This window comes from Cotesia typhae, unplaced genomic scaffold (assembly GCF_013202065.1).
Source record: "Cotesia typhae breed Kobodo isofemale line unplaced genomic scaffold, CoteBio_Ctyphae contig_119, whole genome shotgun sequence".
NCBI classification, from domain to species: domain Eukaryota; kingdom Metazoa; phylum Arthropoda; class Insecta; order Hymenoptera; family Braconidae; genus Cotesia; species Cotesia typhae.
In genome coordinates, this window is record NW_027423712.1 from 459,152 (window position 1) to 474,441 (window position 15,290).

General features: G+C 38.3%; 1 protein-coding gene across 1 annotated transcript; it reads left to right on the plus strand.

Annotated features, from left to right (window-relative positions):
• The first annotated feature begins 25 nt into the window (after nt 1–25).
• On the plus strand, nt 26–15,229 carry Apoltp (Apolipoprotein lipid transfer particle). Its single transcript, XM_074247530.1, has 14 exons — nt 26–243; nt 571–615; nt 700–2,177; nt 2,279–2,588; nt 2,662–3,460; nt 3,526–4,006; nt 4,084–4,225; nt 4,301–4,474; nt 4,554–7,102; nt 7,699–9,498; nt 9,585–9,946; nt 10,184–14,381; nt 14,448–14,897; nt 14,989–15,229. Exons 1-14 carry the CDS (start codon nt 174–176, stop codon nt 15,070–15,072), a joined length of 12,942 nt encoding a protein of 4,313 aa, XP_074103631.1. The 5' UTR covers nt 26–173; the 3' UTR covers nt 15,073–15,229.
• Nucleotides 15,230–15,290: the final 61 nt, after the last annotated feature.

The window sequence follows — 15,290 nt, forward strand, 5'->3', positions numbered from 1 at the left end:
GCAGGAAGTACTTGTTTAACGGATAGTGTGTGGACAACAGGCAGACCAGGGATTTTAGTTATTCTCCCGATGCTTTGACTGGACAGATTATTCAAGCGTACAAGTCAATCAGTCGCCCTTATTAGTTGGCACAGTTCACTTCTCACTTTGAGTCGTGATACTGATCACCCGAAATGGCCAACAGACTTTTCATCTACTTACTCTTGATATTTTTCGTATTCAACGTTCCAATACTCCACTCAGGTAACTTATTATTTATCATTTTCATATTTTATTTTATTCTTTTCTTCTTTTTCATTTTTATTTTATTTAATTTCGCAATAAACTAATGCGCATTTTCAATTTCTTGTGTAACTTCTTATCAAAAGTTTGACAAACAACGTTTCATCAAGATCTCTTTCCAGGAAGTTATTTTAATCATAAATGAATAATAAATAAATTACTGTAAAAAAAAAAAATTTTTTTTAATAATTTTTCAGAACAAATTTGTTTGTTAAATAAAATGAAGAAATCAAACCAATGGACTGCTATAACTTTAGTGTAATTAATAATTGATTTTTTTTTTTTCAGATGCTGCCCACGAGCCTCAAATTTGTGGCCGGACAAAATGCAGTGGTAAGTACTTTTGTATAAATAAATAAATAAATAAATAAATAAATATTATTCTTTATATAAAATAAAAAAAAAAAATTAATCCAGTTGGCAGCGAAGCGAAGTTCAAATACTCAAAAGAAGTAGTATATAAATACCAGCATCAAGTCGACGTGAATATCAACTTAGGAAACGGATCCAGCACCTCTGAGCTGCACATCGAGTCGACAATTTCTCTAAAATTTTTAACACCCTGCGAAGCAGAGTTGCGAGTGACTAAAACAAGTATCCGTCATGCAACGCGTGGAAAATACGACGCAGATTTTCCAGACCGGTCTGAGGCGGACTTCAAAGAAGCCCTGGAGCACTACAGTCTTCGATTTGCGTTCGAAGACGGGCAGGTCCGCGAGCTCTGTCCGAATTCCGAGGACCCGATTTGGGCGATAAATATCAAGCGAGGGATTCTGTCAATGCTGCAGAACACCATGAAGAGATTCGACATAGACCATCACACAGACGAGCTGGACGTGAACGGAATCTGCGACACGCGTTATCGTCTTCACGAGGCGCGGAAAACTAGTTTGATTATTAAGAAGAGCAAAAATTTGAACGGTTGCAGCAATCGAGGCAAACATTTGTCTATTATTCAGTCTAATACTTACGCGAGTCCTCGAACTCACACCCAAACTGCGCTGGTCGACTCCCAGTATGACTGTGAGATTGTTTTGGACCACAATATTTATGAAAAAGTAACTTGTCAAGAGTTTCATCGTCTTCAGCCGCTGTCTAGTGGAGACACCGGAGTAAGAACAGAAATTTACTCAAGCCTCGTGCTGATTGAAGAAGTTGAAGCTGATTTAAATGCCGAGGACGAAGAGAACGAATTCGGAAGCAGGGAAAATGAAGACAGCAAGCCGGCAAATCCTAAAATAATCCCGACGAATTTATTGTATGACCATTCAGCCACTGCTTTTTCCAGTCGAACGATTCATGGGGAGCTTAGAGCGACGCGGGATTTACTGAAGAACATGTGTCTTCTCGGGTCTAGCAGTCAGCTCGAGCAAGCATTCTCGGAGTACTTCAGCAAGTTTGTGCATTCCGCCCGATTCCTCGATTATTTGTCACTCTCTCAGCTGCTGGTCCGCGCGGAAGGAACTTGCGAGGGCGGAAGGAAACATGTCCTAGATGCGCTTCCATTTATTGGGACCAGCGCGGCTGTTAAGGTGATGCGTGACGCAATGCTGAAGAAAACAATTACCAAGGAGAGGAGCGAGTCCTGGATAACTGCAATAGCTCTGATACCGAGACCCGACGCTTCGACGGTCGCGGCATTGTTGCCGTTGCTTGAGCTCGAGCGTGAAGACGCGAACGGTCATTTAAATCTCGTTTACTCGGCGGTCGTTCGAGCATTCTGTCTCCACAATATCGGAAATACTGCGAGTCAAAGACAGCATCCGAGTTTTTTGCACTCAGACGACTGCTTGAGCATCGGAGGAACCGGGATAGATCGATTTCTCGATCACCTGGAATCCTCCATCGAGAGCGGGTGCGCTCCGAGAGCCCACGATGACGAAGAAATAAAACGAGTGAGTATTTATAGATAGGCGATTTATTTTCCATTAGATGTGTTTTTTTTTTTATCCGGGTTAAATAAATGTTTGTGCAATAAATTTGAATATTTTTACAGACTTTGGAAGCTCTTAAAGCCATTGGGAACATGGGACTTGAAAGAGATGGACTGCTAGATAAGCTCGAGGTTTGTATGGAGAACAAAGGAGGATTTATCTCTATGGAGACAAGGATAGCCGCTATTGACGCCCATCGGCGCTTACCTTCTTGCCAGAAAACTCGTGACCGTGTTTTCCTTCCCTACTATCGGAATATCACCCTTGAACCTGAGATACGAATTGCCTCTTATTTACAAGCGATGCGCTGTCCTGATTATAATGTTGTCAAAACGATAAAGCATACTCTCAAAGAGGAGCCCATTAATCAGGGTAAATAGTTTCGTTTTTTTCCTGAAAATAAATTTTTATCTTAAGAATTTGATTTTTATAAAATATTTTTCAGTTGGGTCATTTGTCTGGAGTCATTTGACAAACTTGATCGCCTCGTCATCACCGACGAAAATTCAGGTACAAAGTTTGCTCTCTGATCGGGATTTGAGCGATAAGTTCAACAGCGATGGAAGAAAATACTCTCGTAATTACGAGAAATCATTTTTCTCAGAGGAATACAATGTTGGCGGTACCTTTCAGGCGAACGTTATATTTTCATCTAAATCATTCGTACCGAGAACGCTGACATTTAATATAAGTCTCGACTTATTCGGAGAATCGGTCAATGTCATCGAGGCGACCGTACGAATGGAGGGTATGGAATTCTACATTGAGAGATTTTTTGGACCAAATGGACCGTTTGCCAATGAAGAAATATCCCGGCACATAAATACCCTGCTGAGGAGCTTGAGGTCCACCGGTGAAGCGGAAAATTATTGGGAAAGCTTGAAAACTTTGCCAAATATTATAGACAATAATTTCAATGACCCGCGGGTCAGTTTTTCCTACAAAATATTCGGCAATGAGCTAGAGTTTGTGATGCTGAGAGGCAAAGAAGAAATAGCCAAATCGCTGGCCTCTTTTGATCCCTGGTCGAAGATTAAAAATTTATTGTCTGGTCGGGAAATCCACTACGAGTACACGGGAATGTTTTTAGATGCAAGTTATATTGTTCCGAGTACCGCGGGCTTACCAGTCCGGTTGGATTTATCAGGATCTGGAGCTTGTAACTTTAAATTCTCCGGGCTCTTGGACAGCGAGCGTTTTATGAAAAATACTGAAATGCAACTTGTTGGAAATTTATCTCCAAGGTAGATTTATTTTATTGCTTTTAGTTTTTAAATAAACTTTGTTATTTATATTTATTTTATTTCAGTGTGAGTATTGATATAACGGGAAAAATGACTGTAGACGCGTTTTACAAAAGTGCGTCGATGAAGCTGGTCAGCAATGTTTACTCCTCGAGCGCTGTGAGAGTCGATCTGGACATTCAGGGCATCAGACTCGTCAGACTAAATCTCCAAGTACCGAATCGTAAATTACAAGTATTTACAATACAGAGTAATATTCTTCTTGTGAATGGGAACGGGGCTGAGATTACGGAAAATCCGGCGTTGACATATATACAACTTCCCAATAAATATAAAACCATTGCCAATTCGAGTTGCAGTTGGCCAGTGGTTGAACAATTAATTGGTTTGAAACTTTGTTTCGACTATCAATTTCCAAATGTCACAGATATTGCCAATGCACCATATTTCTTTCTGAATGGTCCTACTTTTCTCCGTACATCTATCATCAAAGCTGATCCCAGCGCTAAAAGTTATCTTTTTGAATACACGTGGAATGCAACACCAGTAATTTTTTATTTGTTTATTTTTATATCTATTATTTTATCTATCTATTTCTTCATTACTTTATTTATTTTGTTTAGACTGATAGCGAGCTGAGATTGGCTTTTGATACTCCTGGGTCATTAATAAACCGCGAGTCCAGTGTGACTGTTAGTTTTGACGCTAAAACACGTAATGTCAGTGTTTTGCTGAAGTCAACAGGAAATAGTCTTGTTGCAAAAGGTTTGTTGTTATTTTTTAAATAAATTACAGCGCAATAAAGGAAATTTTATTAAAATTTTTTTTAATTAATTTCAGGTACTTACAAGCGAACTGAAGATGAGACGATGATCAATATTGGTCTGGATATTAATGGAACAAAGCATTTAGACGGATATATTGGATATCAAAGGAAGCCTAGCAACCATGGATTTACTTATTTACCAAAACTCGACGTAAGAGTCAACGATGAAAAAATAGTCGAGCTATCAGGTAAATTTAAAATAAATATTTGATCGATCAATAAATTTATATTTATACTTTTTTTTTTTTTTTTTTTTTTTTTTTACAGGGTCAGTAAAAAATATCCATAAAAACAACGTGACTCAGTGTGACATAGATCTGAATTTCCAGACTAAGAAAATAAAAAGCCGAGTACGAGGATACATTATGAAGAGAAACATAAGTCTGACTGGCAATGTAAGACTTGAATACCAGTTTAAAAATATGAATAAAGAAACTCTGCAAATAGAAATAGCAATAACTAACCGTTCCAGTAAAACATTAACCCACAAAGAAGCTAATTTGAAGATACAGTCCAGCGCATATCCAGAATTGAACGCGATAATTGACACATGGTACCAGCAAGCTCTTGGTCACTTGGAGCTGCATATGGAGATAAACGGAAAGCCGCATTTGAAAGACGACCGGCATAAGCTGACGACTCAATTAGTTTTGACGTATTCTAAAGCATACTTTCAGAGTCAAGAAGCTAAAATGAATGCATTTATTGCTATCAGCAAACCTATTCAGAATATTGACATTAAAATAGGCATACAGCGGTTTTCTATTGGACCGACTTCTAAAACGTACTTATTGATTAGATACGCTCCGGGAAAAGAAATAACTCTGGCAGTTAATTTGGTGATTCCTCGTGGCTCTATGTTCGCTATTGAAGGCCACGCAAATATGACAATCCCGAATTTGGATTCACTTTTAATTGACGTTCGTATCACAGAAAAAGCTCGCGGAGAATACGACCTTGATTTTGCGGGCACTTGGTTTAGCGGACACAATGCGACAATTCGCGGTACTTATGCCGATCGATCGGTAATAACTAGCGAACGGCGTATCCTAAGCCACAATCTTAAATTAATATTAAGATCACCGAGTTTGTCACAAGATATTTTATTTAATTGTAAATATTACCGCGATCATGTTGATACCAAGCTGGACGTTGTTGTAGAGTATCTAGACGCTGATAAATACGCAATAAAATATCAAAATTCAATTATATCTTTGACGCGATTCTTGACCTACGCTGAGGCGAGATTTAAAAATAATGTTTACGCTGTCACGGCAAATATAGACGTAGAAAGAGAAGTCAGACTGGAGTTACATCTTGACAATTGGAGAGATGTTCATCTGATTGCAACGGGTATAAATCAAGATACAAGCAAGGAATTTGGTTTTGAACTAAAGTGGGACGCCAACCGGGATCCAGCGATGAAATTTACTACTTCACTTCAATTCAATAAATTTTATCAAGATCATCCAACGCTGTCACGCAATCTCACTGGAACAGCTATGATTTCTTATCCCGGAAGACTATTTACTGGCTCTTGTTTCCTCGGCGTTCTTCAAGGACACAATTACGTTCTCGACGCTTATATAGACTGGGACCCGACGAAAAACATAAGAATTACCATCGACGCAGACTACGACCCGAAAAACTGGAAGAACTACTTCAAATTTGACAGCCAAATGCTTACGCCTTTCGAACAATGGAAGAAGACTTCATTGAGCGCGAGATACCACTGGACGGATCAGGAATTTAAAGCAGACTGTGGGCTTAATTGGCAAGACAATCAACGGTTCCTCATTCAAATTTACTCAAGCTCTCAGGAAACTAAAAATTTTATCGAGTGGAAAGCTGACTGCGGATTAACGAGTACTGTTCACTCAATTGGTTGGATAACGACCAACTTAACGCATAAAATAATTCATGACTCCAGCACCACCACTTTTGACTCTCATTTTTTCGTAAATTACAGCCCGGACAAAGTTATCAACTTGAGAAGTCTCTGGCATTTAAATGAAGCTTTGAATCCCGAAGACAATGTCACTCTCGCTGGAAACTTGAGGTTCGTTTCGCCTTTTGATAATTACAAATCAGGCGATATTAAATGCCAATTGAGGATGATGTCCAATTGGAAGTTCGATGGATACTCGAGCATTGAAATAGACACAAGAAGATACACCGGAGTGTTGCAGGGCGATCTAACTCGCATAAAAGAGTCTATGGTGCAATTCAACATCACAACCCCGCTGGAAAAGTACTCGTTTGTCCGAGGAAGATTTGGTTTGTCTGAGCGCAATAAGCACGTCGTAGCTGAGCTTGTTTTGCCCTCAGGCCCGATTGGAGTCGAGGCGCTTTGTCAACTTTTCACAGCAACTAGTTATGATTTTAATATCATGCTTCGCTTTTCTACTCCAATTGAAGCGCTGCAGAAATTTATGGTAATCACCAAACTTGCCAAAACAGAAGCTGACTTCCGAATTGGGTATAATAATATCACTGCGGGATTTACGGCCGTCTGGCACTACAACAATCTTACCGATTTTCACTACAGCTATGTACTTTTTACCCCAATTCACGGACTTCATGAAAGCGGTGTCGTGGCTAAGTTAATTTTGATCGATAAAAGCGATAAAGCTAATCGCTTATCCGGAGTTCTTGACACCGAATTTTCTATTAGAATCGTTGAAACTAAATTTGGGGTTCAAATTAACGCTGGACCTAAATTTTCTCCGCTTCAAATGCTCTCCGCGGAAGAAAGACTCATTGAGTTGAGTTTTGAGCCTGAAGATGATGACTTTAGTTGGCGAGGTGATGTCGAGGTAAGTTTGATATTAATTTTTACAATTAATTACTAACAACTTGCAGTCACTATGTGACTGCCAAGAATTGTGAACTATAAATACACGGAAAAAAATTTTTTGAAGAATTTCATCTTCTTGATTTGAGTAAATTTTACTTAGTTCAAAAATTTTTTGTCTTGATTCAAGTTAATTTTTTTTCAGTGTACATAAAATTTAACTTGATTAAACAATGATTTTTGTTAAATTGCACAGTATTTTCTTAACTATTGACATTTGTAAAAATATAAATTCATCCCGATATTACAATCATCAAGACTTTTCATTTGAGTACCCACATGCATTTTGATATATTTTTCATATATACATATATATATATATATATATATATATATATATATATATATATATATATATATATATATATATATATATATATATAATATATATATAAAATATATGAAAAGTTAATGTGGGTACTCAAATAAAAGCTCTCGATGAGTGTAATGTTGGGGTGAGCTTATATTTTAAAAAATGTCAATAGTTAACAAGATACAAGGTGATTTCTTAATTACGCAGTTAGAGATAGAGATGACAATATATTTAACTAATTTTAGATAAACGCTGCAATAGTTGAACCGATAATCGGTTCCCTGGATTTGGATAAGCAAGGACGGATGTATCAAGTCGTCGGAGTACTTCGTATTCCTCAGGGCGCGATTACTCTGAATGATAGATTCGTAATGGAGGACTTTTTTGATATAAAGAATACGCTCGAAATAAAAACACCGTTCACCAGGGCATCGGAAGTAAATTCTCAGTACGTATTTAAAGTTGACATGGAAAACTCGGTCTACTTATTGGATATGAATTTGCGGATCAATAAAAATGACTCGACGACGTTGATTGAAACTGGCCTTCGGGGAAATTATTCATACATGGAGCACGACGAGGACGACTCTAAGATCCACAAGTTACATATAATATTCAATACTCCGACGATATTTATTGGGTATGTAGACGCTCAGGGGACACTTGAGCTTGACGAAAGTACTTATAAAACTAGTATTGCTGTTAAAACGAATGAGAGTAAAGCAGAATTCGTGGGATCTCTGGAGCTGGAAGAGGCCTTTTTCGAGGGCTCTCTGACCACCAGCATCGATTCGCCCTATTTTAACATCCCCAAGGTGAAGATAGATCTTAAAAAGGACTTTTTCGAAGCGGAAAAACGTTTGGAGTGCAGCATTGAAATGGATGACGACAAAGAAAATCGGTGTCAATTACGCTTGCAGTGGAACATTAAATCCGAAGACAATGTTAAATTATTTGTCGGAGTTAAAACGTGGATAGCGCCTTTGGAAAATATTGAATTCGACGTAAACTATGACAACAATTTATCACGTGATAAAACTTTGGCCGTGCAGTCGAAATTAAAATATCTGGAAAGTGAGTATAAATTATCGGGCGCTTTGCGTTCTAACGGCACAATCGATATTGACTTCGAAGGACCTCAAGACTCTCGGGGTTTCGACTGTCGATTTGACGGTCTGCTTGACTCAGACAATAAACTTACCGGAAAATTGATAAATTTACGTACATCTAAAATTTATAACGTCGAGGGTTTATTCGACGTCACTAAAAAAGACCCGGAGACTTCTAAATTAGATGCCCGGATAACTTTAACTCCGGAAAACGAACAAGAAGAAGAGGAACCTCATACGATAAATTTTGTTTTTACTCGTGAAAAGTACGGGATGGGTTTAAAAGTCGCAAGTGAATTGACAAACGGCAGCGCATCACTCAGCTACATTAATCCGCTGAATTGGGACGTAAGTCTCCAAGCAGATTCCCCGGGTAAGGAATCAGAAGTTAAAAAATACCAATTAAATGCATTTACAAGCGTTCAAGTTAATGGAAACACCAGTGTCTACATCAATGTTCTGACCCCGTGGTCCGAATTGGAAAACTTTCAGCTCGAGGGCAATCTCCTGCTTACAAATCACAGTGGAGATGTGAGAATAAAGCACAATCTCAATGAAAATAATGGACACCTGAATTTAGCGTGGAAGCTCCGCTACTTGAGCGACATGTTTTTGAAATTGAGCGGCGGCAAGAATGACAAGGACGTAGATGTTCATTTATTCTTTGTAAATCCGCAGCGTGCTTTCCGCAATGTCAATGTAGGATTCGACATCGCGGTTGAGAAAGAATTGTGGAGATGCGCCGCAAATACGAGCATCGGGTACCGCGATAATGAAAACATCGACGCTGTCATTGCAGTTCGACTTCCACCGCCCAATAATGATGATCACCGTGTTTTAGTTAGTTATCACGCAAAGGGAGGAATTCAAGATGCGATTTACGTTGTGGGATATAATGCCGCCAAGGCGATGATTAATTACGTTTCAGACGGTTCAGTAAGTGATTTACAGAAAAAATTTTTAATCAACTTTATCCATTTATCTTGATTACATAGAAGCTTTTTTTGCTTTTTTTATTTTAGATTCGCATGGCTGAAAAAAATCTAGACGCCCACATTCGATTTGCTTGGAATGATTTACCGAGCAGTGCTATTAATAATCTTTTAAATGTTACTTTCGATCAAAAGCGGATTGGGTTGAAGTACTCTCTGTACACCCCTCAGGCTAGAAATGGAGAAACAGCTATTATTTTATTCAACTACGACGGGCAGAAAGTCGAGGAAAGTATTATAGACACTGAAATTTATTATCCAGCTCGACGACGCATGGGTACTGCACACATTTCTTACTCGAGTTTATCGAATATCAATGGTACTTTAAATGTAACGACACCGATGCCGCGTTTCTCTTATGCAGCTTGCAATTTTATTGTACTTACAGCGCTGTAAGTTTATTTTTTTTTTTTTTTATTTATTAATTTTTATATTTTAAAAATTAATTTTTTTTTTATTTAAAAAAATTTTTATTGCAATATTTTGTTAAAAAAAATTGTTTTTTAAAATTTTTTATTGAAAAAAATTATTTTTAAGATTTTTTAAATTTTTTATTAAAAAAAATTATTTAAAAAATTAAAAAAATTTTTTATTAAAAAAAAATTATTTAAAAAATTTTTTTTTTTTAGAAAACAAACCAAAAGATTTGTCCAAGTATTTTGGGGAAATGAAAGCGCTTTGTTCAACTCTGACTATTCCTACCACAGCGAAAGATTAGATTCAAATCTAGAAGGAATAGTCCAATTAGAAGTACCCCTGAGTACCCGTCATATCGCAGAGCTAAACTACGGCTACAAAAAAAGGCCACAAGTGACAACAGGTCACGCGGACCTAATCTACAACAAAGAAAAAATAGTTATAGCTCGTTACAATTCGAAAGGTGAGTCACGTGCGGGCTTTGAGAAAGACAGCATCCAAATAACTCTGGAGAATTCTTATCAACCGCTTGGTATTACGTACGTTAATCAATACACGTACAGCGCGGGTAACGCTGGAACAAATTACCCGACGGTTGAATGGAGACGTGTCAATGTCTATCGTCTCGACAATAGCACAGCTTTCAATATCGCTGGAGAATCTCAAGTTAAAACATTCCACGAGGGCCAGGAAATGGAATTCAAAGCCGAACATTTAAATCGCACTGTCACTCTTTTAACAGACTATCGCGTATTACCCGGCGAATTCGATCATAACTGTCGAATAGAATTGGGCAAAGATGCATGGGCCGCCTATAAATTAAATATCGTCAACAAGACAACCGAGGAAGTCGATAATCAATTTATAATTATAAATATTTCTTACCCTTGGCGTAATATCAGCCTCGACGGATTTTACTGGATAGCAGCCGGCGAATTAAACTCCGAAGCAAAACTTCATTGGAACAAAACGGCGAGTAATTACGCCAAGGAGGAGGAGGAGGAGTCGAGTAGTTACATGGACGATGAGGAAGACCAGAGTATTTTGAGAGAGCGCACTATTGGGGTTGCATTCTTGTGGAAAAATGTTACTGACAGCGACGATCACGGAGATAGGCAGATGGCTGTTTTTAGTTTGAAGCATCCTGGATTCAGTAAAGACGCAACAGTAACAGGCCACTTGAGCAGAAGAGATAAGACAACTTTACTAAACGCCAGCCTCGTTGTAGATTACTCCGATAATCCCGACAAACTCGTGAAACTCTTCACTGTTATCAATAACGAGACACGTGAGCCCGATGAATTTCGGTGGAGTTACGTAATCAGCGGGAAACATCCGCAGACAAGGCTAGATCTTGATATTTATGGTTACATTCACAAAAATTCAAGCTACTTTGTACAGACAGACCATAACGCTAAATTCCGACGCAGTTATCTCCCGGAGGAGACCGGCAAGCTCTACTCGAAAATTGATCCCGATAATTACCAAGTCGAGTACCATCGGGAGAGCACCGACCTCACTAAGCATATAGATCTGGCTTACTATCCGCTTAACACAGAGTACGTCGTAAACGGCAGCATTATTGACACACCCAAAGATTTAAACGCCTCCGGAGCACTTTACTTAAATATTCCAGAAAAACTGACTTGGCTGATGGTCAATTACACGCCTGACTCAACCAAAAGTCTTCGAATGTATGGAAACATTCCAGACGCTCGCAATGGAGTTTTCAATATCTGGAGAACGTATGAGCGCGACCTAGTTATTTCAGATGTTGCTTTTTACTTGTGCTTGAACCATTCAAGACTGGTCACCTCAACTCTCAAGTGGCGGCCTGAGTTGAGGAACGATCTGACTAACTTTGTAAAAACTACCTTTTCTGATTTTTACAATGACGTTAACAAAGACCTGGACTACTGGAAGCACTACGTAAGAAGTGAAATTGTCAGCAGCACATCAGACATCTGGGAAAATGCCCAAGAAGACTTGCAGATGTTGGTCGAAGACTGGAATAATCTCAAAGAACTTGATGAGGATTTAAACAGGCTTAAGGTTTACCTCAATGACTCTTACAATAATAATGATTTTTACATGAAAGATTTGATGGCCATAGGTGCTTATGTTATCGATGAACTGGCCCTGAGAAGTCACATCGACTCGCTTCCGAATATTTTAAATGAAATTTGGGAAATTATGGGCGAGTCTGGCCGAGCTATCCGCAATTCGCTCGTCTGGGTTATTGAAGCGATTAAAAATGGATACAAAAAATTAACAGAGATTGTCAGCGCGATTCTAAAAGGAGAATCAATCACACAGATAGCGAATATTATTGAAAAAATAGTTGAAAAGTACGACAAGTTTATCAAAGACTTGCACGTGTCGTTCATCAAGTACATGGAGAATTTATGGAACAAGATGTCTTTTGCTATAACTCAGCAGTGGGACAAGATCCTCAAGATGATAGAGCCGATGTTTTTGAGAGTTTTGCATTACATTGAAGACGTTTTATGGAAAGCTAGCAAAGAAGTGGTGGACTTTTTGTACGACCGTCGAAATGAGTTGATAAAATCCCCTTACTTTGATCGGTTCACCAACTTCACTCAAGACGTCGACAAGCTGTACCGCGACATAAAAGCTAATGACATTATAACAAATATACGCAAGTACTCAGCGATTGTTATAAACTTCATACGCGAGCGGTACTTTACAATGGTGCCGTTCGGTAATGAGCTTAAGGACCTGGTCGAAGAAATAGCAGCCGAGATTGCGGAGCTCAGAAAGCTCCCGAGTATAAATTTTGCGCTGGAAAAAATTCACTACATCTACGACAGAGTCAGTTATTTTTACCAGTACTTTGGAGTTCAGAGTAAAATAGAAAATGCAATCAAGATAATTCATTCAAAATTGATGGACATAAGTCAAACTGCGCTTCAAGCTGAGAGTAAATACCGCGAAGCGAAGACTAAATTTATTTTTGATCCCAACGATGGCTTGATGTGTTTGGAACAAAAATTGCCGATGTCTTGGCACGCGTTCAACCAAACTCCGGAGTTTCAGGAGATTCCTGAGTACCGCGCGCTTATAGACGTTCAGAATTACTTCACCGCTTCAAATACGACATTCTGGACACTGTATTATCGTTACAAGCCTTACACGGATCCGTACAACTGGCTGCCGCCGTTCAAAGCTCAGGCGATGATTGTCGGGCGCCAGCACTTTGTCACTTTTGATGGAAGACATTACGATTTTGCTGGCACAAAAACTTATCTGCTGGCTCATGATTTTATTGACAACCAATTTGCAGTTTTTATTTCCTACTCGCCAAACGAAACTAACTCCTCGATAATTGATCACAAGATAGTAGCAACAATCGGAGAGCAGAGTCTGCTGGTGGACCTTTTCAACGACAGCATAAAATTCGCCGACTCAAATGCTGTTTTAAAACTACCGATAGAGTTGAAAAATTCCACGGGGTTCGTTTATCAAGAAGAAAGCATCGTGACTATTAAACTGAAGAATAATCAATTTAAACTAAAGTGTAATTTCAAATATGACGTGTGCGTGATTCAATTGTCAGGTTGGTTCTTTGGAAAAACTTCTGGATTACTGGGAACGATGAACAACGAACGGTGGGATGATACGACAGGATCTAATGGCAGAGTTACCGAAGATATTGCCAGCTTCGCTGGTAGTTGGTCAATTTCTCGAGCTGGATCAGCAGAGATTTCCAACCTGGCTCACGTCGGCTACGGCAAATCAGAGTCTTTTGATCTTTGTTTAAATTTGTTCGGGAACCAAAGTTCCGAGTTTAACGACTGCTTCATGGTTGTTGAGCCGCAATATTATACCGAAGCCTGTTTGAATACCAGATCAATGTCCGAAGTATGTACACTCGCTATTTCATATATGCAAATTTGTGGCTTCTACGATACGTATCTGAGAATACCAGACAAATGTACTACTTGCACAATGACCAACGGCTCCAGTGTACTGGAAGGAGAGTTTCGTAAACTAGAAAATTCAAATGTTCCCAACTCTACGGACGTCGTATTCATTGTTGAAGCTAAATTATGCAATCAAAATATCAGAGAAAACCGGAGTATTGATCTTCTTGTTACGCAACTTGATAAAGAATTCACGGAAAATAATTTTAAAGACAATAGATGGTCATTGGTAGTGTTCGGTGGTGACGGTGTTTATGACACGCCAAGAAGTCACACACTGGACAGTAGAATATTTTCCGATGATATCAATAGATTTGTTAATTACTTTGATAATATTAAAGTCGGGGACGGCAATCAGGATGTCTTTTCAGCGATTGGATTCGCTTCTCAATTAGTATTTCGAGCTGGAGTTTCCAAAACATTTATATTGATGCCGTGTTCTCACTGCGAGTCGCTAAATCAAACGGTAATTATTTTAAACATTTTTTTTTTTTTTTTTGCTTTTTAATATCTAATAAAAATTTTTTTTTAGCTTGATTATTCAGTACTGCACCAAGTTTTGTTGGAACACGACATTACGCTTCACATACTCATGGACGGGGACTTTAATTTTAAAAAGCAGCGATTGAATAAAATATTTTACGGGCTAGACGCTACAAAATCTTACACTAAAAAAGATGCCAAGGTCTTGGTGGGTGATGTGGATCTGAGAAGACAAGTTAAATTGCCAAAAAGCGCTCTTGGATACTGCACTCCTTTGTCGCTGGAGACCAATGGCACCATATTCAGCGGCAATAAACTTCACCTTGACAAGCCATCGTCAATTAAAAAATTCGCCAATGTATTTGCTAAAAGAGTCGCCTTGACAGCGCAATCTAGTCCTTGTCAGCACTGCGAGTGCACGGCTGATAATGACGGAGTTACTCGCATGGAATGCATGCCTTGTGCCTATCCTATGCCTGCTGCGGTCGATTACGTCAGTGTAAGTTTATCATTAATTATTTTTTATCTTTGTTTTAATAATTATAATTATTATAATAATATTGGTGAATATTACCGCTATGTTTTTTTAGGAAACATTCAACGAAGACGATACATACTCGCTGCTTCAACCGCTGGAAGCAGATTACGCTCAACTCGACGGTGAGGACGATTAAAATAACTTGTAGAATTAAAAAGAATGTTAATTAAAAATAATATCACGTTAAATTGTGGACTTAGTATATATAATATATAATATATAATATAATATTTGTATATTTATAATTAATTTTCAATTTGTATGTTTGAATAATAATGATAATATTAAAATGAGGTTTGTAACATCTATAGATATTATTTAATGTATATATATAAAATCTATTCTAAGTGTTGT